This window comes from Staurois parvus, unplaced genomic scaffold, assembly GCF_062004578.1.
Source record: "Staurois parvus isolate SC_StPar_1 unplaced genomic scaffold, SC_StPar_1.0 ptg002134l, whole genome shotgun sequence".
Lineage (NCBI taxonomy): Eukaryota > Metazoa > Chordata > Amphibia > Anura > Ranidae > Staurois > Staurois parvus.
Genome location: NW_028319930.1, coordinates 2,757 through 30,748, shown reverse-complemented (window position 1 = coordinate 30,748; position 27,992 = coordinate 2,757). Strand labels below are relative to the sequence as shown.

At 51.4% G+C, this 27,992-nt stretch overlaps 1 protein-coding gene across 2 annotated transcripts; it reads right to left on the bottom strand.

Moving 5' to 3' along the window:
• Positions 1–4: 4 nt before the first annotated feature.
• On the bottom strand, positions 5–27,992 carry GPAA1 (glycosylphosphatidylinositol anchor attachment 1). 2 transcript variants are annotated; one of them, XM_089665113.1, is made up of 14 exons: positions 27,916–27,972; positions 21,355–21,431; positions 20,092–20,209; positions 18,821–19,000; positions 16,279–16,390; positions 15,787–15,934; positions 11,815–11,916; positions 11,302–11,498; positions 9,644–9,840; positions 8,667–8,820; positions 7,152–7,223; positions 6,699–6,895; positions 4,289–4,459; positions 5–661 (listed from the first exon to the last, which is right to left on the bottom strand). In XM_089665113.1, the coding sequence occupies exons 3-14, from the start codon at positions 20,163–20,165 to the stop codon at positions 418–420; spliced, it is 1,848 nt and encodes a 615-aa protein (XP_089521239.1). In that variant the 5' UTR covers positions 20,166–20,209; positions 21,355–21,431; positions 27,916–27,972; the 3' UTR covers positions 5–417. The 2 variants fall into 2 exon arrangements, with proteins under 2 accessions (XP_089521239.1, XP_089521240.1); XM_089665114.1 differs by lacking the exon at positions 21,355–21,431 and having other exon boundaries at positions 27,916–27,992.

Here is a 27,992-nt window from a genome sequence, read left to right as displayed (position 1 = left end):
AGAATCTTTTAAGTGAAGGATGTTTACTTCAAAGAAGTTTAAAATGGAGGTCCTGTTTGAAGGCATCTCCAACGCTGGACAGGACACCACTCCACTCTTGTGGAACATTTCCATTCTAACTCCTGATCCCCGGTGTTCTCATGGCTCGAACTTCTCCAAAAACCAAAGAAAAAAGCAAAAGATGTCGTTATAAAAAGTCATTAAATGAACATCATGCATGGGATCCTTATCTCCTGCAGCTTCCGATTCAATAAATATTTCCCAAACCCGTCCCGGACTTCTGCAGCCTGACCCTTCACCTGAGATTGGCCACTTCCTGGTACGAGAACAAGATGGCGATTCCTTCGTCATCCCGCCTGGACAGATAAGGAAGGTCCAGGCCAAGAAGTTTTGTGTTGGGAATAGAAGGACCAGAGTTCACTTCCAGAACACCACGTTCCACAGCTGCAGCCAACATGGGTACACGAAGAATGCGATGAAGGGGAAGAGCAAGGATCCGTAAAGGTAATGGTCCAGCATGCCCCCCGCGATGGACTGCAGGAAGATCTGCCAGCATTCTAACAAGCTGACGGGGTATTCGATCAGTTCCCTGTAGAGGAAGATGCTGCCAAGGAGGGTGGTGGCCGGTGTCACCAGGACTAGAAGAAGTGCATAAAAAAACCTGGAAAGAGAGACGGGGCATTTCATGAATTCAGGCGATCAAAAACAAGGACAGCACAGGTCTTCTACAGAAAGCTCCATATATAGCGTGTACTCCTCTTCCCACTTCCCTCCCAGTCCCTACATTACTCCTTATTGATTTCTTGATACCGCTTGACTCCTCTTATAACTTAGAAAGTCCTTAAATTGCTTCCTTAGCACTGAGATACACACAAACCTAGAACCTTCACTCAACACCTTGCATGGGGGCTCCTTACTGCCTTCAGGATGCAGCTACAAATCCTACTTTAACCCTAGAAAGTCCTCATCACCACTATCACCTTATATCCTCGTATCAGATACTGTACAAACCCATTTGGAACCTTTACTCCACCCCCTCCCATGGACTCCTTGATACCCTCAGGACACAGTCCTATACCTAACTGAACTCAGAAAGACCTCTTCACTCTTCCACCATCTTACATCTCCACTCTAACCCTTAGATACAAACCCATCTGGAACCTTCACTCCACCTCTCTGCATGGGCTCCTTATTGCCTTCAGGACACAGCACCAAATCCAACTGCAACCCAGAAATTCCCGATCCGCGTGCCACCTCCTTATATCTCCCCTCTAACCTTGGGTACAACACAGTCTGGAACCTTCACTGTACCCCCTTCCATAGGTTCCTTATTACCTTCAGGACACGGTTCCAAACACTGCATCAACCTAGGAAGTCTTCATTCATCTGCCACCTCTTTACATCTCCACTCTAACCCTCGGCTATGAACCCATCTGGAACATTCACTCCACCTCTCTGCATGGACTCCTTATTGCCTTCAGGACAAAGTCTCAAATCTTACTTTAACCTGGAAAGTCCTCATCATTCTGCCAACTTCTTAAATCTCCACTTTAGCTATCAGATACAAAGCCATCTGGAACCTTCACTCCACCCCCTTCCATGGTCTACTTAATGCCTTCAGGACACAGTACCAAATCCCACTCTAATCTTGGAAAGTCCTCATCAATCTGCTATCTTCTTATATTTTCATTTTAAATATCAGATACAAACCCATCTGGAGCCTTCACTCCACCCCTTCCATGGGCTCCTTATTGCCCTCAGGACATGGTTTCAAACTCTACTTCCACCTAGAAAGTCTCCATCTCTCTGCCATCTTCTTATATCTCTAATTTAGCCCTTAGATACAAACCCATCTGGAACCCTCAATGCACCCCCTTCCATGGACTCCTTATTACCTTCAGGACACCATCCCGCATCCTACTTTAACCCTAGAAAGTCCTCATCACTCTGCCATCTTCTTAAATATCTGGAACCTTCACTCCATCCCCCTTTACGGGCTTCCTAATGTCTTCAGAACAGTCCCAAATCCCACTCTAACCCTAGAAAATCATTAGCCTACTACCTCCTTATATTTCTACTCTAACCTGTCTGGAACCTTCATTCAAGCCTCTCTGCATGGACTCCTTATTGCTCTCAGGACACAGCTCCATATCCTACTTCAACCTAGAAAGTCCTCATCAGTCTGATGCCTCCTTATGTCTCCGCTTTAACCCCTTATACACACACACCTATCTAGAACCTTCACTTTACCTCTCTGCATGGGCAGCTTATTACCTTCAGGACCCAGCTCCAAATTCCATGTCAACCTAGGAAGTCTCCACCAGTCTGCCACCTCCTTGTATCTCCACATTAGCTCTTAAATACAAACCCATCTGGAACCATCCTCTTCCATGGGCTCCTTACTGCCCGCAAGACACAGTCCCAAATCCTACTCTAACCCTAGAAAGTCCTCATCACTCTGCCATCTTCTCATATTTTCACTTTAAATATCAGATACAAACCCATCTGGAGCCTTCACTCCACCCCTTCCGTGGGCTCCGTTGCACTTTGAACAACACGTGTCACGTTATCAGTCTATTCTCTGATACCCCCCATAGAAATATCTGGCTTGTGACCTTTTCTCCCCATTTAATATCATGCAGCAACAGCCTTGAAGAAGGGGGGAGTCCTTTCCCCCGAAACGCGTTGGTTCAATGTATTTGCCGCTACTTTCAATAAACCCCCTTTTAACTTATCTTCTAATTCGCATTCTTTTGGACACTGGGCTCTCCTTCCTTTCTACATTTCTAAGAATTGTTCTCGGGACCCTGTTCCAAATCCTACTCTTACCCTAGAGAGTCCTCATCAGTCTGCCACCATCTCCACTCTAACCCTTTACACACCTATCTAGAACCTTCACTCAACCCTCTTCCAAGAGCTCCTTGTTGCCTTCAGGATACAGATCTAAATCCTACACCAACCTAGAGAGTCCTCATCAGTCTGACACCATCGCCACTCTAACCCTATACACACCCATCTAGAACCTTCACCCAACCCCCTTCCATGGGCTCCTTACTGCCTTCAGTATACAGATCCAAATCCTACACCAACCTAGCGAGTCCCCATCAGTCTGCCACCTCCTTACATCTCCACTCTAACCCTATACACACCTATCTGGAACCTTCACCCAACCCCCTTCCAAGAGCTCCTTGTTGCCTTCAGGATACAGATCCAAATCCTACACCAACCTAGCGAGTCCCCAACAGTCTGCCACCTCCTTACATCTCCACTCTAATCCTTAGATACACATCTATCTGGAACCTTTCTTTGTACCTTCTTCCATGGCCTCCTTATTGCCTTCAGGACACAGTTCCAAATCCTACTCTAACCTATAAAGTCCTCATCAGTCTGCCACCTCCTTATATCTCCACTTTAGCCCTTAGATACAAAACCATCTGGAACCTTCACTCCACCTCCTTCCATGGCCTCCTTATTGCCTACAGAACACAGTCCCAAATCTTACTTTACCCTTGAAGGTCCTCCTCAGTCTGCCACCTCCTCACATTTCCACTCTAACCCTTAGATACACATCTATCTGGAACCTTCACTGCATCCCCTTCCATGGCCTCCTCATTGCCTTCAGGACATAGATCCAAATCTTTAACCTTGAAGGTCCTCCTCAGTCTGCCACCTCCTTACATCTCCACTCGAACCCTTAGATACACATCTATCTGGAACCTTCACTGCACCTCCTTCCATGGGCTCCTTATTGCCTTCAGGACACATTTCCAAATCCTACTCTACCCTATAAAGTCCCCATCAGTCTGCCACCTCCTTATATCTCTACTTTAGCCCTTAGATACAAAACCATCTGGAACCTTCACTGCACCTTCTTCCATGGGCTCCTTATTGCCTTCAGGACACATTTCCAAATCCTACTCTACCCCATAAAGTCCTCATCAGTCTTCCACCTCCTTATATCTCTACTTTAGCCCTTAGATACAAAACCATCTGGAACCTTCACTGCACCTTCTTCCATGGGCTCCTTATTGCCTTCAGGACACATTTCCAAATCCTACTCTACCCCATAAAGTCCTCATCAGTCTTCCACCTCCTTATATCTCCACTTTAGCCGTTAAATCTGAACCCATCTGGAACCTTCACTCCACCTCTCTGCATGGACTCTTCACTGCCTTCAGGACACAGTTCTAAATCCTACACCGACCTAGAAAGTCCTCACCATCGTCCATTGTTATCTTCAGCCACCAGTTCTCATCCCTTATCCAAGTATCGTGGAGGAGACACTTACCTAGGCCCCACAGGTTGGACCACGGCAGCCACGGGTACAAGAGTGACGGCCAGGATGAAGCCCAGGGAGAAGTTGATGACGGCGATACATCCCAACTGGACAGCCAGATATAAGAGGGAGATGAGTTTGAGGGTCATCCATCCCTGGTCCGAGCCGGTGCCAGTCAGGACCCTGTGGAGGGAGAAGAGAGTGAACCCCACCCTTTACCTTCCCGTATACCAACAATAAATCTGACCCCTGGTGCTGCTGTGCAGTCTCACTCCTGCTGCTGCATCTTATTAATGTTAACTAAATGGAAAAATCCAACAGGCCAGAGCTGGGATCTGCGGGGGGAGGGTGCAAGGATCTCCTCAATGCCCCGGTAGGGGATACAGCAGAACCATCTACAACTGAATTGCGAGTTTTGAGGTGGACTGGCCCTTTAACACGTCCCCTCCAGCTTCTACTAGGCATGTGCGGAGCGGCTAGTTTTGTTTCCTTCATTCGTTTTCAAAATCGATTAAACGTTTTCCAATGGATTCAAAGAATTTGAATAGAAAACATCAAAACAATCCGAATTCATTGTGAAGAATAGCTGCTTCCTTTCTATTTGACATTCAAATTTCGGAGGACGGTCATATTCTCTCTATTCTGTGCTAGTCTATTTTTTTTCTCTATTCTATTCTGTTTTATTCTATTATATGCCTTTCAAAATTCGTATTTCAGAAGACTGTTATGTTCTTTCTATTCTATTCTTTTTTTTCTACCCTATTCTGTTTTTATTATTTTTTCAAAATTCAACTTCTGGAAGATGGCTATATGCTTTCTAGTTTATTCTAATTTATTTATTTTATTCTTTTATTTTATATTCTTTTCGAAATTCGAATTTGGGGAAGACGGCTCTATTTTATTATTTTTTTTCCTATTTCATTCTTTTTTATTCCTTTATTTTCTATTATTTAATTTATATTCTATTTTTTTCCTATTTGATTCTTTATTTTCATTTCTATTCTATGCTATTCAATTTTTTTTTTTAATTTAGATTTTCAAGACAACTATATTATTTCTAGTTTATTCTATATTATTTTTTTCCATTCTATTCTATTATACCATTTTCTGTTCTTTTCAGTTTTTTCTATATTATTCTCTACTCTATGCTTTTATTTTCTGCTCTATTCTGTTTTATTCCATTCTTTTCGAAATTCAAATTTGGGGAAGACAGCTATATTCTATTATATTCCATTTTGTTTTCTATTCTATTACTTTATTGTCTATTCTATTTTTTTTAATTTTCTATCCTGTTCATTTTCTATTCTATTTTATTCAATTCGAAATTGGAATTTCAGCTATATTCTGTCTATTCTATTTTTTTTATTCTATTCTATTCATTTTCTACTCTATTCTGTTCGAAATTTGAATTTCGGCAATATTCTTTTTATTCTATTTTTTTTTTCTATTCATTTTCTACTCTATTCTGTTCGAAATTTGAATTTCGACTATATTCTTTTTAGTCTTTTTTTTTTATTCTATTCATTTTCTACGCTATTCTATTCGAAATTTGAATTTCGGCTATATTCTATTTTTTTTTCTATTCTTTTCTATTCTATTCATTTTCTACTCTATGCTAGTCGAAATTTGAATTTCGACTATATTCTTTCTAGTCTTTTTTTTTCTATTCTATTCTTTTCTATTCATTTTCTACTCTTTTCTATTCGAAATTTGAATTTCGGCTATATTCTTTTCTTTTTTCTATTCTATTCTTTTCTATTCATTTTCTACTCTATGCTATTCGAAATTGGAATTTCGGCTATATTCTTTCTATTCTATTTTTTTCTATTCTATTCATTATCTACTCTATTCTATTCCAAATTGGAATTTTGGAAAACAGCTAAATTCTTTCTATACAATTTTTTTTTCTATTCTATTCCTTTATTTTCAGTACCATTCTATTCATTTTGAAATTCAAATTTTGGAAGACGGCTATATTAACACACTGGGGGTTATTTATTAAACCTAAAGGGTGTATAATCTGGTGCAGCTCTGCGTGGAAACCAATCAGCTTCCAGGTTTTACTGCCAAACCTTCATGGAACAAGCGGAAGCTGATTGGCTGCCGTGCACAGCTGCCCCAGATCCTGAGTGCCCCAGTTTTAGTAAATCTCCTCCTCCGTCTTTGGAGGAAATCAGGAATATGTTTACATTTCAAATTCAACTTAATTTTCGAATTTGAATCGGTTTCAAATTTAATTCGACTTCGGACAATTGGTTATGTGGGGTGAAGTTTCCTTCCAATGTTTCGGATTCGTTTGTAATTCGGAGATTGGGATCCATCCGAATCTCCGAGAGTTTTGTCCGAAGTTCGATCCGGGAGGAATCGATCCGCACACGTCTGGCTGCTACGGAGCCGGCGTGTTCCGGCAGATTCTTCATACCTGTGCGTGTTGTGGGGCAGCGCCAGCCCAGCCACGTATATGGCGATGGCGATCAGCACCACGGCCTCGGATTCGGATACCGGGAAGTGATCGGTGGCCATCTCCTGGCTCAGCACCGGGATGTAGTACAGGCTGAGGCCGGTGGCGTGGCTGATGACAAGGGGCGTGGCCAGAGACAGGATGCTGGGCCGGGTGTCCTGGAAGACATAAGATACGTGATACTCATCAGCCGGGGACTCCCACGGGGTCTCCTCCCCCCCACGGGGACTCCTCCCCCCCACAGGGACTCCTCCCCCTCCCCCGATTATTGATCCTAGGGATTACTGTTCCTGTACACGCCGGTTCAGTTCTCGGCTCCTCCCTCTGATCCCCAGACTGCGATCTGATTGGTTACATTGTAACAGAACCACTCGATGGATCCACGATCGTTCCTTCCCATCCCCCAATCGTTACCTGCTCTATGTCCCCGTCCCCGTCCTCGGCCACGGCCTCCGATCGACTCAGCTTAATCCACAGATCCAGAGCCTGAGACACCGCTAAGGACAACAAAACATCGATCGTCCTACAGGGACTCGGGGGGGGGGGGGAAACATCGATCGTCCTACAGGGACCCGGGGGAGGGGGAAACATTGATCGTCCTACAGGGACCCGGGGGGGGGAAAGGGGGAAACATCGATCGTCCTGCAGGGACCCGGGGGGAGGTCGAAACATCGATCGTCCTGCAGGGACCCGGGGGAAAGGGGGAATCATCGATCGTCCTGCAGGGACCCGGGGGGAGGGGGAATCATCGTTCGTCCTGCAGGGACCCGGGGGGAAGGGGGAAAAATCGTTCGTCCTACAGGGACCCGGGGGGAAGGGGGAAACATCGATCGTCCTGCAGGGACCCGGGGGGAAGGGGGAAACATCGATCGTCCTGCAGGGACCCGGGGGGAAGGGGGAAACATCGATCGTCCTGCAGGGACCCGGGGGGAAGGGGGAAACATCGATCGTCCTACACAGGGACCCGGGGGGAGAGGGAAACATCGATCGTCCTACAGGGACCCGGAGGGAAACATCGATCGTCCTACAGGGACCCGGAGGGAAACATCGATCGTCCTACAGGGACCCGGAGGGAAACATCGATCGTCCTACAGGGACCCGGAGGGAAACATCGATCGTCCTACAGGGACCCGGGGGGAGGGGGAAACATCGATCATCCTACACAGGGACCCGGGGGGGGGTGGAAACATCGATCGTCCTACACTGGGACCTGGGGGGAGAAACATTGATCGTCCTACACAGGGACCCAGGGGGGAGGGGGAAACATCGATCGTCCTACACAGGGACCCAGGGGGGAGGGGGAAACATCGATCGTCCTACACAGGGACCCAGGGGGGGAAACATCGATCATCCTACAGGGACCCGGGGGGAAGGGGGAAACATCGATCGTCCTACAGGGACCCGGGGGGGGGGGACATCGATCGTCCTACAGGGACCCGAGGGGGAGGGGAAACATCGATCGTCCTACAGGGACCTGGGGGGAAGGGGGAAAACATTGATCGTCCTACGGGGACCCGGGGGGAGGGGGAAACATTGATCGTCCTACGGGGACCCGGGGGGGGAGGGGAAACATTGATCGTCCTACGGGGACCTGGGGGGAGGGGGAAACATCGATTATCCTACAGGGACCCGGGGGGAGGGGGAAACATCGATTGTCCTACAGGGACCCGGGGGGAGGGGAATTCCTGCGAAGTCACTGAAATCCACCAGGAAACAATAGGGATTCAACATTACATTGTATACAGCCACGGTCACCATAGACACTGCAATCTGATTGGGCAATCCCTGTACAATCTACCCTGTAATAACAGCACCTACCTCATCTGCCCGACCAACCTGCATACCATCTGCAGCCAGTCACTGGGGAGGAGATTGTACAATCAGATTGTGGAGTGTGTGGTCAGCCTTACAGACAAGGAGAAAGGATACGCGGAGGATCAGGATGAGGATGATGAAGCCGATGGCCGGCATGTAGATCCCGATGGACACGAAGCGGGAGAGGGAGGGCAGCAGGTAGAAGAAGTAGGACTGGTGGAGCCGCTCAGATAAATTGTTCAGTTTGCGGAACATTCCTTCCATGGTCCTGTGGGGGGCAGTACAGAGGAGGGGGGTCACATGACTACATACATGAGATTACAGCACCACCTCCTGGACACTCGGCAGAACTGCAAGCACAGCACCACCTCCTGGACACTCCGCAGAACTGCAAGCACAGCACCACCTCCTGGACACTCCGCAGAACTGCAAGCACAGAACCACCTCCTGGACACTCGGCAGAACTGCAAGCACAGCACCACCTCCTGGACACTCCGCAGAACTGCAAGCACAGCACCACCTCCTGGACACTCCGCAGAACTGCAAGCACAGCACCACCTCCTGGACACTCCGCAGAACTGCAAGCACAGCACCACCTCCTGGACACTCCGCAGAACTGCAAGCACAGCACCACCTCCTGGACACTCCGCAGAACTGCAAGCACAGCACCACCTCCTGGACACTCCACAGAACTGCAAGCACAGCACCACCTCCTGGACACTCAGCAGAACTACAAGTACAGCACCTGGACATCTGGCAGGACTACAGGTACAGAACCACTTTCTGGACACTCAGCAGAACTACAAGCAGGGTACCACATTCTGGATGGTCAGTTGAACTGACAGTACAGCACCACCTCCTGGACATTCAGCAGAACTGCAAGCACAGCACCACCTCCTGGACACTCAGCAGAACTGCAAGTATATCAACACTCAGCAGAACCACAAACACACTTTTTAAAGTTGCTAAAAGTTCTACTTCAAGGTGAAAGGTACATGAAATGTAAGGCGAGCTCCCGGACATAAACAGGTAAAGTAGGTTCAGTGTAAATAGGTCCACGTCTGTGACTGTGGGCTGCCACGGGTACTCACTGTCCAATGGTGACCATGTCGTATTTGTATTGGCGGAAGCTGTTGATGCCACGCAGGGTGATGGCTTCGATGTGATATCGGAGGAAGAGGCCGTGGTCCCCTTGTGGCCGGCCGGAGCCCTGCTTCAGAACCATCAGCATCATCGTCTGCAGGTTGTGGATGTAGCCGGGCAAACTGTCAAAGTCGTTCCGCTGCAGCTGCACCACAGACACAAAGCAGCATGTTATATAGAGAACATTCCTGTGTATACTGGACAGATACAAGACCTATGATTGGAGGAGGCTGTGATGTCAGAGGTCACATGGACTGATACAAGAGCTATGATTGGAGGAGGCTGTGATGTCAGAGGTCACATGGACAGATAGGAGAGTTATGATTGGAGGAGGCTGTGATGATGTAAGAGCTCAGAGGCCACATGTACAGATACGAGAGTTATGATTGGAGGAGGCTGTGATGATGTAAGAGCTCAGAGGTCACATGGACAGATACGAGAGTTATGATTGGAGGAGGCTGTGATGATGTAAGAGCTCAGAGGTCACATGGACAGATACGAGAGTTATGATTGGAGGAGGCTGTGATGATGTAAGAGCTCAGAGGTCACATGGACAGATACGAGAGTTATGATTGGAGGAGGCTGTGATGATGTCAGAGATCACAGGTCACATGGACAGATACGAGAGTTATGATTGGAGGAGGCTGTAATGATGTAAGAGCTCAGAGGTCACATGGACAGATATGAGAGTTATGATTGGAGGAGGCTGTGATGATGTAAGAGCTCAGAGGTCACAAACAGATAGGAGAGTTATGATTGGAGGAGGCTGTGATGTTGAGGTTACAGAGAGATAAGAAAAGTCGGGACTGGAGGGGGCAGTAGAACATCAAAGGTCACAGAGATGGGAGAAGCAGGAATGGGGGGTGGGGGCAATGGTGATGTAGAAGGTCAGAGGTCAGATGTAGAAGGTCAGTAAGGGATGCAGTGATAATGTGAGAGGTAAGAGGTCAAGGACGGGAAAAAGAGAGAGGACTGGAGGATACAGTAATAAGGTCAGAGGTCATGAAGGGGGAGAAGAAAGAATTGAAGTAAGCAATGATGAGGTCAGTGGTCAAGGTGGTGGATAACAGAGGATTGGATTAAGCAGTGATGAGGTCAGAGGTCAAGGTGGTGGATAACAGAGAGGATTGGAGGAAGCAATGATGAGGTCAGGGGTCAAGGTGGTGGATAACAGAGAGGATTGGAGGAAGCAATGATGAGGTCAGGGGTCAAGGTGGTGGATAACAGAGAGGATTGGATTAAGCAGTGATGAGGTCAGAGGTCAAGGTGGTGGATAACAGAGAGGATTGGATTAAGCAGTGATGAGGTCAGAGGTCAAGGTGGTGGATAACAGAGAGGATTGGAGGAAGCAGTGATGAGGTCACAGGTCAAGGTGGTGGATAACAGAGAGGATTGGAGGAAGCAGTGATGAGGTCAGAGGTCAAGGTGGTGGATAACAAGAGAGGATAGGAGGAAGCAGTGATGAGGTCAGGGGTCATGAAATGGGATAAGTGAAGGGAAGTATTAAAGGAGTCAGTAGTGGTGTAGAAGGTCAGAGGTCATGAAGCGGGATAAGAGAAGGGATTGGAGGAGTCAGTGATGATGCAGAAGGTCAGAGGTCACCCACTTTGCCTTGGATGGTACACAGCAGCTGGTTCTTCTGGCAGAAGGCGAGGAACAGGTTCACCATGTCCAGGTTGGGCAACTGTCCATTGAGTCCCTCAACCACGACATCAAAGCTGGTGATGACATCACTGCTCATCTCCAGGGATATGGCTGCCTGAATGGCGCCCGCCCGTCCCATCATCACCGACGACTTTATCTCTGGAGGGAGAGGAGACAACGGTGGGGATCACCAGGAAGTGTTTTGAGCATTACGGTGTTGAAGGTTCCATGGTCGGGTTTACTGGATCCAGACGTGGACTCCGGGTCGGTTACACCCCCCATCACCAACATACAATGAAGTCCCATCTACATCACCCATCACTGCTGGGGAGCGGCTCACCGGCCCGTATACACCACAGCAGGGAAGTATGGGACAACGTCAGTCCCGGATTCCATCAATCTGTGGGATTCATCTTGACTACAATTACAATGTAACAAGTAATCAATGTATCGGATTGCAGACCCCGCCCCCTACCTGTGACATTGACATCATGGTAGCCCTCCAGCCACGCCTCCATCCCGATCAGGTCATGTTCATTCACCAGGAAGATGATGTCCTTGGCCCAGTAGATTTGCCCTGTACACACACCGGGAGATAAATTCCACATGAGAAGACCAAGCAACTCCATACACAGGAGACATATGTGTGACCTGCCCTATATACTGATCGGTCACCCGCAAGTGACGGGACGGGAAGATATTCGACTTCCGGAAATTGTTCACAAGAGAAGCGCAAAGTCATAATGGGAGATCGGTACTAAAGCAGATCGGATTGTACTCTGTACACACGGAACCCCCCACCATGATCTGCTCACGTGTTGTCGATGATTTTCTGAAGCTATAATTAAGTTTGGCCTGTGTGTGTCTTGATTTTCTATTTGTTTTAATGGGGCTCAGCAGATCCCCTGTTCAGTAGTAACCCCCAGCTCTGCTGATCCCCCAGATAGTAGTAGCCCCCAGCTCTGCTGATCCCCCAGATAGTAGTAGCCCCCAGCTCTGCTTATCCCCCGCTTAGTAGTAACCCCCAGCTCTGCTGATCCCTTGCTCAGTAATAACCCCCAGCTCTGCTGATCCCCCGCTTAGTAGCAACCCCCAGCTCTGCTGATCCCCCGCTCGGTAGCAACACCCAGCTCTCTTTGCTGATCCCCCGCTTAGTAGCAACCCCCAGCTCTGCTGATCCCCCGCTTAGTAGCAACCCCCAGCTCTGCTGATCCCCTGCTTAGTAGCAACCCCCAGCTCCGCTGATCCCCCGCTCAGTAGTAACCCCCAGCTCTGCTGATCCCCCATCAGTAGTAACCCCCAGCTCTGATGATCCCCCATCAGTAGTAACCCCCAGCTCTGATGATCCCCCAGTTAGTAGTAACCCCCAGCTCTGATGATCCCCCATCAGTAGTAACCCCCAGCTCTGATGATCCCCCAGTTAGTAGTAACCCCCAGCTCTGATGAAGCCATAGAGCTGAAACCTTTGGTGCAGAAGAGTAATTCCAAATGGTAACGTCCTCCTAACACTGACACCAACCCTCCCTATAATCCTAACAAGTAGAAGAGCGCCCTCTGCTGGTCAGTGAGGGAGAAGAGCGCCCTCTGCTGGTCACACAGTCGGGGAGAAGAGCGCCCTCTGCTGGTCACACAGTCGGGGAGAAGAGCGCCATCTGCTGGTCACACAGTCGGGGAGAAGAGCGCCCTCTGCTGGTCACACAGTCGGGGAGAAGAGCGCCCTCTGCTGGTCCCACAGTCGGGGAGAAGAGCGCCCTCTGCTGGTCCGACAGTCGGGGAGAAGAGCGCCCTCTGCTGGTCCCACAGTCGGGGAGAAGAGCGCCCTCTGCTGGTCCCACAGTCGGGGAGAAGAGCGCCCTCTGCTGGTCCCACAGTCGGGGAGAAGAGCGCCCTCTGCTTGTCCCACAGTCGGGGAGAAGAGCGCCCTCTGCTGGTCCCACAGTCGGGAGAAGAGCGCCCTCTGCTGGTCCCACAGTCGGGGAGAAGAGCGCCCTCTGCTGGTCCCACAGTCGGGGAGAAGAGCGCCCCTCTGCTGGTCCCACAGTCGGGGAGAAGAGCGCCCTCTGCTGGTCCCACAGTCGGGGAGAAGAGCGCCCCTCTGCTGGTCCCACAGTCGGGGAGAAGAGCGCCCTCTGCTGGTCCCACAGTCGGGGAGAAGAGCGCCCTCTGCTGGTCCCACAGTCGGGGAGAAGAGCGCCCTCTGCTGGTCCCACAGTCGGGGAGAAGAGCGCCCTCTGCTGGTCGCACAGTCGGGGAGAAGAGCGCCCTTCTGCTGGTCCCACAGTCGGGGAGAAGAGCGCCCTCTGCTGGTCGCACAGTCAGGGAGAAGAGCGCCCTCCGCTGGTCACACAGTCGAGGAGAAGAGCGCCCTCTGCTGGTCACACAGTCGAGGAGAAGAGCGCCCTTTGCTGGTCACACAGTCGGGGAGAAGAGCGCCCTTTGCTGGTCACACAGTCGGGGAGAAGAGCGCCCTCTGCTGGTCGCACATTCAGGGAGAAGAGCCCCCTCTGCTGGTCACACAGTCGGGGAGAAGAGCGCCCTCTGCTGGTCACACAGTCGGGGAGAAGAGCGCCCTCTGCTGGTCAAAGAGTCGGGGAGAAGAGCGCCCTCTGCTGGTCCGACAGTCGGGGAGAAGAGCGCCCTCTGCTGGTCCCACAGTCGGGGAGAAGAGCGCCCTCTGCTGGTCCCACAGTCGGGGAGAAGAGCGCCCTCTGCTGGTCCGACAGTCGGGGAGAAGAGCGCCCTCTGCTGGTCCCACAGTCGGGGAGAAGAGCGCCCTCTGCTGGTCGCACAGTCGGGGAGAAGAGCGCCCTCTGCTGGTCCCACAGTCGGGGAGAAGAGCGCCCTCTGCTGGTCGCACAGTCGGGGAGAAGAGCGCCCTCTGCTGGTCCCACAGTCGGGGAGAAGAGCGCCCTCTGCTGGTCACACAGTCAAGGAGAAGAGCGCCCTCTGCTGGTCACACAGTCGGGGAGAAGAGCGCCCTTTGCTGGTCACACAGTCGGGGAGAAGAGCGCCCTCTGCTGGTCGCACATTCAGGGAGAAGAGCGCCCTCTGCTGGTCACACAGTCGGGGAGAAGAGCGCCCTCTGCTGGTCACACAGTCGGGGGGAAGAGCGCTCTCTGCTGGTCACACAGTCGGGGGGAAGAGCGCCCTCTGCTGGTCACACATTCAGGGGGAAGAGCGCCCTCTGCTGGTCACACAGTCAGGGGGAAGAGCGCCCTCTGCTGGTCACATAGTCGGGGAGAAGAGCGCCCTCTGCTGGTCACACAGTCGGGGAGAAGAGCGCCCTCTGCTGGTCGCACAGTCGGGGAGAAGAGCGCCCTCTGCTGGTCACACAGTCGGGGAGAAGAGCGCCCTCTGCTGGTCGCACAGTCAGGGAGAAGAGCGCCCTCTGCTGGTCGCACAGTCAAGGAGAAGAGCGCCCTCTGCTGGTCACACAGTCGGGGAGAAGAGCGCCCTTTGCTGGTCACACAGTCGGGGAGAAGAGCGCCCTCTGCTGGTCGCACAGTCAAGGAGAAGAGCGCCCTCTGCTGGTCACATAGTCGGGGAGAAGAGCGCCCTCTGCTGGTCACACAGTCGGGGAGAAGAGCGCCCTCTGCTGGTCGCACAGTCGGGGAGAAGAGCGCCCTCTGCTGGTCGCACAGTCGGGGAGAAGAGCGCCCTCTGCTGGTCGCACAGTCAGGGAGAAGAGCGCCCTCTGCTGGTTGCACAGTCAAGGAGAAGAGCGCCCTCTGCTGGTCACACAGTCGGGGAGAAGAGCGCCCTTTGCTGGTCACACAGTCGGGGAGAAGAGCGCCCTCTGCTGGTCCCACAGTCGGGGAGAAGAGCGCCCTCTGCTGGTCGCACAGTCAAGGAGAAGAGCGCCCTCTGCTGGTCACACAGTCGGGGAGAAGAGCGCCCTCTGCTGGTCACACATTCAGGGAGAAGAGCGCCCTCTGCTGGTCACACAGTCGGGGAGAAGAGCGCCCTCTGCTGGTCACACAGTCGGGGAGAAGAGCGCCCTCTGCTGGTCACACAGTCGGGGGGAAGAGCGCCCTCTGCTGGTCACACAGTCGGGGAGAAGAGCGCCCTCTGCTGGTCACACATTCAGGGAGAAGAGCGCCCTCTGCTGGTCAGTCGGGGAGAAGAGCGCCCTCTGCTGGTCAGTCAGGGAGAAGAGTGCCCTCTGCTGGTCAGTCAGGGAGAAGAGCGCCCTCTGCTGGTCAGTCAGGGAGAAGAGCGCCCTCTGCTGGTCAGTCAGGGAGAAGAGCGCCCTCTGCTGGTCACACAGTCAGGGGGAAGAGCGCCCTCTGCTGGTCACACAGTCAGGGGGAAGAGCGCCCTCTGCTGGTCACATAGTCGGGGAGAAGAGCGCACTCTGCTGGTCAGTCGGGGAGAAGAGCGCCCTCTGCTGGTCAGTCGGGGAGAAGAGCGCCCTCTGCTGGTCAGATGAGGCAGAATCCAGGTTTACCTCTGAAGTAGGATGCCAGAGATAGGAGGAGCCCCACAGCCTGGTTGTTATTCTGCCCCTCACTGCAGGGTACGCTGAGCACCAGGGACTCTGTGCTGGCAGAACGAGGGGCCCGCAGGATGCCGTACACATTGGTTCCCTTCACCATCTGTAAGAGACAAACTAATATGTGATCTGATCTCCTATGACTGGAAATCCTGCAAAGTACATCACACATCATCATTGGTACAAGGTGCAGAAATGTCTCTGACTGGCAGAGGCAGGGTGCTATGATCTTTTCAGGAAGCTATGTATAGCATCCTGCTGGCTCCTCCCACCAGCCATGATCTGCCTGCACTGCATAGAGAAGCACAGAGACCCAGTGATGACATCACACGGTCTAACATAAGATATGAAATGTGGATGGAAAAGTTTGGCTCTAATAATAGAATCATTCCAATGCGAGGAAAGTCATTGTCCCCCATGTGGGAGCACCGCATCGGCCATACATACGAATCTCTCAGTGGCCTCATCAGGGAAGGGCAGATTCCGGACGAAGCTCTGTGTGTACACCTCCAGGCCCATCCCCCGCATCGTCCTCTCCAGCCAGGCCACAGGAGACCCCCTGAGATACAGAAAGCAGACAATGGCTGTCAGGACCCCCAACAATGTAACAAGGAAATGCTGCGCTACATTAAAGACCTTCTAAAGGGGATCTGTCATTATTATTATTATTATACAGTATTTATAAAGCACCAATAGTTGGCTCAGCGCTGTACATTATAGTGGGGGACAGAACATGTGACAGAACAATACCAATACAATACAGTACATGAGGGGATCGAGGGCCCTGCTCCTTGGAGCTTACAATCTAGGAGGGAGGGGATGGTGGTACAGGAGGAGATAGCTGTGGGGGATGGAGTGGTAGGAAGAGTGGAGGAGGTCGGCAGGTTAGCAGGGGGTGGGGTAGGCTTCCCTGAAGAGATGGGTTTTCAGGGTGCGCCTAAAGGAGAGGAGAGTAGGTGATAATCTGATGGGTTGGGGCAGGGAGTTCCAGAGGATGGGTGACACCCTGGAGAAGTCCTGGAGGCGGGCATGGGAGGAGGAGACCAGGGAACTAGAGAGAAGGAGGTCTTGTGAGGAGCGGAGTGTGTGTGTTGGGCGGTACTTGGATATTAGGTCGGTGATGTAGTTCGGGACAGTATGGTGGACGGCTTTGTACGTCAGTGTTAGTAGTTTGAATTTGATCTGTTGGGCAATCGGAGGCCAGTGGAGGGATTGACAGAGGGGGGTGGAGGACACTGAGTGGGGGCCAGTGGAGGGATTGGCAGAGGGGGGTGGAGGACACTGAATGGAGGCCAGTGGAGGGATTGGCAGAGAGCGGTGGAGGACACTGAGTGGAGGCCAGTGGAGGGATTGGCAGAGGGGGCTGGAGGACACTGAGTGGAGGCCAGTGGAGGGATTGGCAGAGGGGGGTGGAGGACACTGAGTGGAGGCCAGTGGAGGGATTGGCAGAGGAGGGTGGAGGACACTGAGTGGAGGCCAGTGGAGGGATTGGCAGAGGGGGCTGGAGGACACTGAGTGGAGGCCAGTGGAGGGATTGGCAGAGGGGGCTGGAGGACACTGAGTGGAGGCCAGTGGAGGGATTGGCAGAGGAGGGTGGCGGAGACGGAGCGGTTGGAAAGGTGAATGAGTCTGGCAGCCGTATTCAGGATGGACTGAAGCGGGGATAGCCAGCGGTGAGGCAGGCCAGTGAGGAGGGAGTTGTAGTAGTCGAGTCGTGATATGATGAGGGAGTGGATGAGCTGTTTAGTGGTGTCTGGGGTTAGGAACGTGCGGATTTTGGCGATGTTGCGGAGGTGGAGTCTGCATGTTGCGGAGGTGGAGTCTGCATGTTGCGGAGGTGGAGTCTGCATGTTGCGGAGGTGGAGTCTGCATGTTGCGGAGGTGGAGGCGGCACGAGTTTGTTAAAGATTGGACTTGGGGCTGGAAGGATAGGTTGGAGTCCAGAATGACACCAAGTACTCTGGCCTGCGGGGCGGGTTTGATGGTGGCGTTGTTGGATGTGATGGAGAAATCAATGGGGGGGGGTCCAGGCTGGGGGGAAGACAAGAAACTCGGTTTTGGAGAGGTTCAATTTAAGGAAGTGGAGCGACATCCAGTCTGATATGTCGCTCAGTAGGTGTGTGATTCGGGCGGAGACCGAGGGGGTGAGGTGGGGGGCGGAGACCGAGGGGGTGAGGTGGGGGGTTGAGAGATAGATTTGTGTGTCGTCGGCATAGAGGTGGTAGTTGAAGCCATGAGAGTGTATGAGTTGGCCAAGGGAGGAGGTGTAGATGGAGAAGAGAAGGGGCCCGAGGACAGAGCCTTGAGGGACCCCAACAGAGAGGGGGAGTGAGGGGGAGGTGGTAGCATTATAGGTAACGCCAGCTCTTCTCATGGTAAGCACAGCATGGTCAGTCCTGTGTCACCCTGCCAGGTATCTATGACTTCTCACAGAGATCACAGGACTCCCCCCAATGTCTTCATAGGAGGACGGCACCATCTTTATTCAGACATCATCCAGGGTCTCCATCTACTTCCTGGGCTGAGATACTTGGGATTGTCGCAGTCATGTCCGCTGTCTGTGCCGTTCCTGGCCGTGTTCACAAATGTCTGACACAGATCAGCCCCTGATCACTGGGGGAGGGGACTGAGGAAATGCCTCCTCCTCCTTCTACAAAGTCACAATGTACAGTCTGATCACTGGGGGAGGAGACTGAGGAAATGCCTCCTCCTCCTTCTACAAAGTTACAATGTACAGTCTGATCACTGGGGGAGGAGACTGAGGAAATGACTCCTCCTCCTTCTACAAAGTTACAATGTACAGTCTGATCACTGTTGGGAGGAGACTGGGGAAATGCCTCCTCCTCCTTCTACACATTACAATGTACAGTGTGATCTCTAGGGGAGGAGACTGAGGAAATGCCTCCTCCTCCTTCTACAAAGTTACAATGTACAGTGTGATCTCTGGGGGAGGAGACTGAGGAAATGCCCCCTCCTCCTCATCACTCACCCGGCAGACTTCTTGTGTGCAGCGAACTCTCGGGCGTAGGAGAGCGCTCGGTCCCCGTAGATGAACTTCTCATCCACCATGGTGGAGCCCATGGAGTTCTCGGATATGTAGGTGCGCAGAGTGAACGGCTGGAAGGCCAGTCCCAGGAACCAGCCCACACCAATCAGATAGCTGATGACACTGCGGAGAGGCGGGGAGAAGGCGGAGCATTCAGACACGATACATGTGGAAAGATTTATAATACGGGAGCTGTATATGGCCCCTCCCCCCCAGCATGACAGATACGAGTCAGTCAGAACAATTATCCCCTGGAACCAATAGAAGAGTCAGGCATGATGATGCTGGGGCGGGCCTAAACTCAGCACACCTTCCAATGACCATAGAGTGGGCGGGCCTAGACTCAGCACACCTTCCAATGACCATAAAGTGGGCGGGCCTAGACTCAGCACACCTTCCAATGACCATAGAGTGGGCGGGCCTAGACTCAGCACACCTTCCAATGACCATAAAGTGGGCGGGCCTAGACTCAGCACACCTTCCAATGACCATAGAGTGGGCGGGCCTAGACTCAGCGCACCTTTCAATGACCATAAAATGGGCGGGCCTAGACTCAGCGCACTTTTCAATGACCATAAAATGGGCGGGCCTAGACTCAGCGCACCTTCCAATGACCATAAAATGGGCGGGCCTAGACTCAGCGCATCTTCCAATGACCATAGAGTGGGCAGGGCTAGACTCAGCACACCTTCCAATGACCAGAAAATGGGCGGGCCTAGACTCAGCGCACCTTCCAATGACCATAAAATGGGCGGGCCTAGACTCAGCGCATCTTCCAATGACCATAAAATGGGCGGGCCTAGACTCAGCGCACCTTCCAATGACCATAAAATGGGCGGGCCTAGACTCAGCGCACCTTCCAATGACCATAAAATGGGCGGGCCTAGACTCAGCGCACCTTCCAATGACCATAAAATGGGCGGGCCTAGACTCAGCGCACCTTCCAATGATTCTAAAGTGGGTGGGCCTAGACTCAGCACTCCATCAAATGATTCTAAAGTGGGCGGGCCTAGACTCAGCACTCCTGCCAATGATCCTAAAGTGGGCGGGCCTAGACTCAGCGCACCTTCCAATGATTCTAAAGTGGGCGGGCCTAGACTCAGCACTCCATCAAAGGATTCTAAAGTGGGCGGGCCTAGACTCAGCACTGCTTCCAATGATCCTAGAGTGGGTGGAGGCCCAGCACACAAAGCACATACATTACCACTACTCACCAGAGGGGGGCGTTGAGCCTGGTGATGATGCGGGAGAGCGCCTGCCTGCGGTTTTGGTCGGATAGAAGCCCCATGATGAGTCCGCTCCCCGATCCTCACCCCGACACTGACAGCAACACTGAAAGGAAAACACAGAAATAATAGATTATAAAAATTACAAATCATTACAGAGACCCAGAAAACAATCTTTTATATTCTCTCTGATAATTGCATTGTGTGCGATGGCGATTCCAAACATTCAGAGCATCCAACTGTTTCAGATAGAAATTGGGGGTTGGGTATAGTTTTCTGTGCTGCCTGTCCATCCAAAATAATTGGATTGGCCCCTCCCACCAGCCATGATCTGCCAGCATTTCATATAAAACCACAAAGACCCAGTGATGACATCATGTGGGTGGAATGGGGGTGGGGGGGGGGGTTCATCATCATTGTGCAGTAGCTGTACACTCATTGGTCATTACTGGATGAAGACACATTCTCAAAAAATTGGGTATAAAGCGGAAGACAGCCCCTCCCCCCTCCGAGGACGCCCGGCAATCACATCCACACATTAATAATTCATGAGCCCCTCCGGACCAGGAGGAGAACCAATCAGAGACCTTCTACAGCCAACCAGTGAACACTGAAGATGGTAAAAGTCAGACAGAATATTTAAAGGCGCAGTCCATGATTTACCAATAAAAACGCAGTAAATGCAGCAATGATGATGTCATGATGATCAGATCCCCCCCCCCATCAGTGCACTGCATGGGCTAGAGGGCTTTTGATTGGTCAGCACCATCACATGGGCAGTGCTGACCAATCAGATGCCATCTAGCCCATGCTGTCATCCCTGCAAGGAGAGAGCGAGAGAGTTCAATAGGTGTGTATGTATGATTCTCCCTCTCTTCCCTCTCCCCCCTCTCTTCCAACCCCCCCCCCCTCTTCCAACTCCCCCCCCCCCCTTCCCTCTCCATCTCTCCCCCCCCCTCTCTTCCAACCCCCCCCCCCCTCTTCCAACTCTCCCCCCTTCCCTCTCCATCTCTCCCCCCCCCCTCTCTTCCCTCTCCCTCCTCTCTCTTTCTCTTCCCTCCTCTTCCTCAGATCGTATGGGACCACCCCCCCCCCCTTCCTCAGATCGTATGGGACCCCCCCCTTCCAAGGGCTGCTGATCTCCGGGCAGCAGGAAGGGAGGGGGGAGGTGTGCGCAGTCCCATACGATCTGTCAGTGTGTAATGTACTGAGTGGATGACAGGAGAGCCCACAGAAGACAACACAGCTCACCTCCTCCGGGCTCTTTCCTCTCCGACACTTCTCCCCTCCCTGCTCCAGGCTGTCCCCTGGTCCCGGCTCGTCAGCTGCTGGAGGGAGAGGTACACAACCGTCACTCTGTAACTGCCCTCCCCCATGCCCCACCACATCGATCTTCCTGCTGTCCACCGATTCTCAAAAGGTCCCTTCTTCTGCGGGGCGGTGCTACCCCCCTACAGATTGTCCCCCTAGGCCAGTGATGGCAAACCCGTGGCACGCGTGCCACAGCCGGCACGCCGAGCCTTATCTGTGGGCACACCAGGAGAATCCAGCGGCGCGCTGTCTTCCCGGCTGTAGTGTGCGTGACAGCCGGGTCCCAAGTGCGCATGCACAAGAAGCAGTGCTCTTTGTGAATGGTAAGGCGGTACCTGGGACACATGACAGATCCCAGAAGGCACCTGACCAATCACAAAGCGCAGCGCTTCTCGCGCATGCGCACTGGGCATCCGGCTGTCCGACGAGCGCCCACACTACAGAAGCCGGGAAGACAGCGCGCCGCTGGATAGAGGAACAGGTAAGATAAAAAAAAAACTCTGCGGAAGTAAGAGCGGGTACCTGTCAAATTCAGGTACCCGCTCCCCCTCCCTCCCCAAAGGTCAGCAGTCATCTGTACTGTCCGCAGTCTCTGGTCATCTCTGTACTGTCCGCAGTCTCTGGTCATCCCTGTGCTGTCCGCAGTCTCTGGTCATCTCCTGTACTGTGTCTGCAGTCTCTGGTCATCTCCTGTACTATGTCCGCAGTCTCTGGTCATCCCTGTGCTGTCCGCAGTCTCTGGTCATCCCCTGTACTGTCCGCAGTCTCTGGTCATCTCCTGTATTGTGTCTGCAGTCTCTGGTCATCCCCTGTACTGTCCGCAGTCTCTGGTCATCTCCTGTACTGTGTCCGCAGTCTCTGGTCATCCCTGTGCTGTCCGCAGTCTCTGGTCATCTCCTGTACTGTGTCTGCAGTCTCTGGTCATCTCCTGTACTATGTCCGTAGTCTCTGGTCATCTCCTGTACTGTGTCTGCAGTCTCTGGTCATCCCCTGTACTGTCCGCAGTCTCTGGTCATCTCCTGTACTGTGTCCGCAGTCTCTGGTCATCCCTGTGCTGTCCGCAGTCTCTGGTCATCTCCTGTACTGTGTCCGCAGTCTCTGGTCATCCCTGTGCTGTCCGCAGTCTCTGGTCATCTCCTGTACTGTGTCTGCAGTCTCTGGTCATCTCCTGTACTATGTCTGCAGTCTCTGGTCATCTCCTGTACTATGTCTGCAGTCTCTGGTCATCTCCTGTACTATGTCCGCAGTCTCTGGTCATCTCCTGTACTGTGTCCGCAGTCTCTGGTCATCTCCTGTACTATGTCTGCAGTCTCCGGTCATCTCCTGTACTATGTCCGCAGTCTCTGGTCATCCCTGTACTGTCCGCAGTCTCTGGTCATCTCCTGTACTGTGTCCGCAGTCTCTGGTCATCCCTGTACTGTCCGCAGTCTCTGGTCATCTCCTGTACTGTGTCCGCAGTCTCTGGTCATCTCCTGTACTGTGTCCGCAGTCTCTGGTCATCTCCTGTACTGTGTCCGCAGTCTCTGGTCATCTCCTGTACTGTGTCCGCAGTCTCTGGTCATCTCCTGTACCGTGTCCGCAGTCTCTGGTCATCTCCTGTACTGTCCGCAGTCTCTGGTCATCTCCTGTATTGTGTCCGCAGTCTCCGGTCATTTCCTGTACTATGTCCGCAGTCTCTGGTCATCTCCTGTACTGTGTCTGCAGTCTCTGGTCATCTCCTGTACTGTGTCTGCAGTCTCTGGTCATCTCCTGTACTATGTCCGCAGTCTCTGGTCATTTCCTGTACTGTGTCCGCAGTCTCTGGTCATCTCCTGTACTGTGTCTGCAGTCTCTAGTCATCTCCTGTACTGTGTCTGCAGTCTCTGGTCATCTCCTGTACTGTGTCTGCAGTCTCTGGTCATCTCCTGTACTATGTCCGCAGTCTCTGGTCATCTCCTGTACTGTGTCTGCAGTCTCTGGTCATCTCCTGTACTATGTCTGCAGTCTCTGGTCATCTCCTGTACTGTGTCTGCAGTCTCTGGTCATCTCCTGTACTATGTTTGCAGTCTCTGGTCATCTCCTGTACTATGTCTGCAGTCTCTGGTCATCTCCTGTACTATGTTTGCAGTCTCTGGTCATCTCCTGTACTATGTTTGCAGTCTCTGGTCATCTCCTGTACTATGTTTGCAGTCTCTGGTCATCTCCTGTACTATGTTTGCAGTCTCTGGTCATCTCCTGTACTATGTTTGCAGTCTCTGGTCATCTCCTGTACTGTGTCCGCAGTCTCTGGTCATCTCCTGTACTGTGTCCGCAGTCTCTGGTCATCTCCTGTACTGTGTCTGCAGTCTCTGGTCATCCCTGTACTGTGTCCGCAGTCTCTGGTCATCCCCTGTACTGTGTCCGCAGTCTCTGGTCATCTCCTGTACTATGTCCGCAGTCTCTGGTCATCTCCTGTACTGTGTCTGCAGTCTCTGGTCATCTCCTGTACTGTCCGCAGTCTCTGGTCATCTCCTGTACTGTCCGCAGTCTCTGGTCATCTCCTGTACTGTGTCCGCAGTCTCTGGTCATCTCCTGTACTGTCCGCAGTCTCTGGTCATCTCCTGTACTATGTCTGCAGTCTCTGGTCATCTCCTGTACTGTCCGCAGTCTCTGGTCATCCCTGTGCTGTCCGCAGTCTCTGGTCATCCCCTGTACTGTGTCCGCAGTCTCTGGTCATCCCCTGTACTGTGTCCGCAGTCTCTGGTCATCTCCTGTACTGTGTCTGCAGTCTCTGGTCATCTCCTGTACTGTGTCTGCAGTCTCTGGTCATCTCCTGTACTGTGTCTGCAGTCTCTGGTCATCCCCTGTACTATGTCCGCAGTCTCTGGTCATCCCCTGTACTATGTCCGCAGTCTCTGGTCATCCCCTGTACTGTGTCCGCAGTCTCTGGTCATCTCCTGTACTGTGTCCGCAGTCTCTGGTCATCCCCTGTACTGTGTCCGCAGTCTCTGGTCATCTCCTGTACTGTGTCTGCAGTCTCTGGTCATCTCCTGTACTGTCCGCAGTCTCTGGTCATCTCCTGTACTGTGTCCGCAGTCTCTGGTCATCCCTGTACTGTGTCCGCAGTCTCTGGTCATCTCCTGTACTGTCCGCAGTCTCTGATCATCTCCTGTACTATGTCCGCAGTCTCTGGTCATCCCCTGTACTGTGTCCGCAGTCTCTGGTCATCCCTGTGCTGTCCGCAGTCTCTGGTCATCTCCTGTACTGTGTCCGCAGTCTCTGGTCATCCCTGTACTGTGTCCGCAGTCTCTGGTCATCTCCTGTACTGTGTCCGCAGTCTCTGGTCATCTCCTGTACTGTGTCCGCAGTCTCTGGTCATCCCTGTGCTGTCCGCAGTCTCTGGTCATCTCCTGTACTGTGTCCGCAGTCTCTGGTCATCTCCTGTACTATGTCCGCAGTCTCTGGTCATCTCCTGTACTGTGTCCGCAGTCTCTGGTCATCCCTGTACTGTTAATTAGTTTGCACTACTGTACGAGTTGTTTTTTCTAAACCAAAAGCTCGATATTCAGGTTTCATTGCAGTGTTGGCACTTTGAAAGAAATAAGTTGGTTTTGGGTTGCAGTTTGGGCACTCGGGATCACAAAGGTTCGCCATCACTGACCTAGGCAAATGCCTTGTTTGCCTCATGGTTGATAAGCCCCTTCACAGATCCCCAGATGGGGCTATAGGGGGCGCTATACCATCATATAATGTACAGACCGCAAAGTGGGAATACACACTGCTATTCTTATATCCACCTATATCCCCCCCCCCTCATAACCAGGACTTTTTTTACTATTTAGCACTGCGTAATTGTGTGGTCATGCAACACTGTACCCAAATTACATTGATATAATTTTTTCACACAAATAAAAAGTTTTCTTTTGGTGGTATTTGATTAAGAAAAAATAAAATTATATATATATGCACAGTGAAGGAAATGTGTATTTGTTCCCCGGCTGATGGTGAATGTTCGCCCCTCACACAGAAATGATCGGTCTAACAATGGAATGTTCGCCCCTCACACAGAAATGATCGGTCTAACAATGGAATGTTCGCCCCTCACACAGAAATGATCAGTCTAACAATGGAATGTTCGCCCCTCACACAGAAATGATCGGTCTAACAATGGAATGTTCGCCCCTCACACAGAAATGATCAGTCTAACAATGGAATGTTCGCCCCTCACACAGAAATGATCGGTCTAACAATGGAATGTTCGCCCCTCACACAGAAATGATCGGTCTAACAATGGAATGTTCGCCCCTCACACAGAAATGATCAGTCTAACAATGGAATGTTCGCCCCTCACACAGAAATGATCGGTCTAACAATGGAATGTTCGGTGTAACACTGAGAGACAGAATACAACAACAAATTCAGCAGAAATGCGTCTAACAAATGATGACCGATCTGCATGTTCATGAGGGAAAGAAGGATTTGATCCCCTTCACAAAACATGACTTAGTACTTGGTGACCAATCCTTTGTTGGCCATCACAGAGGTCAGACGTTTCCTGGAGTTGGCCCCCAGGTTCGCACACATCTCAGGAGGGATTTTGGCCCACTCCTCTTGGCAGATCCTCTCCAAGTCATTAAGGTTTGGTGGCTGACGTTTGGCAACTCAAACTTTCAGCTCCCTCCACAGATTTTCAATCGGATGAAGGTCTGGAGACTGGCTAGGCCACTCCAGGACCTTAATGTGCTTCTTCTTGAGCCGCTCCTTTGTTGCCTTGGCCGTGTGTTTTGGGTCATTGTCATGCTGGAACACCCATCCACCACCCATTGTCAATGCCCTGGCTGAGGGAAGAAGGTTCTCACCCAAGATTTGATGGTACATTGCCCCGTCCATCGTCCCTTTGATGCGGTGCAGTTGTCCTGTCCCCTTAGCAGGAAAACACCCCCAAAGCAAAATGTTTCCACCACCATGTTTCACAGTTGGGATGGTGTTCTTGGGGTCATAGGCAGCATTCCTCCTCCAAACACGACGAGTTGAGTTGATGCCAAAGAGCTGGATTTTGGTCTCCTCTGACCACAACACTTCCCACCAGTCCTCCTCTGCATCATTCAGATGTTCAGTGGCAGACTTCAGACCGGCCTGGACATGTGCTTTCTTGAGCAGAGGGACCTTGCGGGCACTGCAGGATTTCAGTCCTTGTCGGCGTAGTGTGTTACCAATTGTTTTCTTGGTGACTGTGGTCCCAGCTGCCTGGAGATCATTGACAAGATCCTCACGTGTAGTTCTGGGATGATTCCTCACTGTTCTCATGATCATTGACACTCCACGAGGTGAGATCTTGCATGGTGCACCAGACCTAGGGAGACTGACACTTGTTTTGTGTTTCTTCCATTTGTGAATGATTGCACCAACTGTTGTCACCTTCTCACCAAGCTGCTTGGCCATAGTTTGGTAGCCCAGTCCAGCCTTGTGTAGGTCTACCATCTTGTCCCTGACATCCTTGGACAGCTCTTTGGTCTTTGCCATGGTGGAGAGTTTGGAATCTGATGGTTTGATTGCTCCTGTGGACAGGTGTCTTTTATACAGGTAACACAATGAGATTAGCAGCACTCCCTTTAAGAGACTGCTTCTAATCTCAGCTTGTTACCTGTATGAGAGACACCTGGGAGCCAGAAATCCTGCTGAATGATAGGGGATCAAATCCTTCTTTCCCTCATGAACATGCAGATCAGTCATCATTTGTTAGACGCATTTCTGCTGAATTTGTTGTTGTATTCTGTCTCTCAGTGTTACACCGAACATTCCATTGTTAGACCGATCATTTCTGTGTGAGGGGCGACATTCCATTGTTAGACCGATCATTTCTGTGTGAGGGGCGAACATTCCATTGTTAGACCGATCATTTCTGTGTGAGGGGCGAACATTCCATTGTTAGACCGATCATTTCTGTGTGAGGGGCGAACATTCCATTGTTAGACCGATCATTTCTGTGTGAGGGGCGAACATTCCATTGTTAGACCGATCATTTCTGTGTGAGGGGCGAACATTCAGCATCAGCCGGGGAGCAAATACACATTTCCTTCACTGTATATAATGACTGATCTGTATACTACAACCATGATAGCGGGGACAGTGTGATACTACGCAGTGCCGGTGTTATACACAGACAGGGGATGATAATACACTCAGGGTCGGGATCGATATTATACCGGAATAAAGACTTCTGATTGGTGGATACACGCCCAGAGCCGATATACCCGGTCTGTAATAATATCCACCGCTGTATTACACAGAGAGGATGTCATACAGAGGAGACAGGCCGGGGTTATAATACACAGAGAGGATGTTATACAGAGACAGGCCGGGGTTATAATACAGAGAGGATGTTATACAGAGGAGACAGGCCGGGGTTATAATACACAGTCACTATAGAAAAGGAACTATGACTCGGATATAATATACAGAGCAGTCATTATATAAAGGGAATCACAGACATAATACAGATACAATGTAACAATAATGAGGATACAATGTATGGAGCCTCACCTCCTCCACCACTGACACTGCAATCACTTCCTCATCATAGAGCCCAGAGCATGGAGGACAGACAGGACCCCACCATA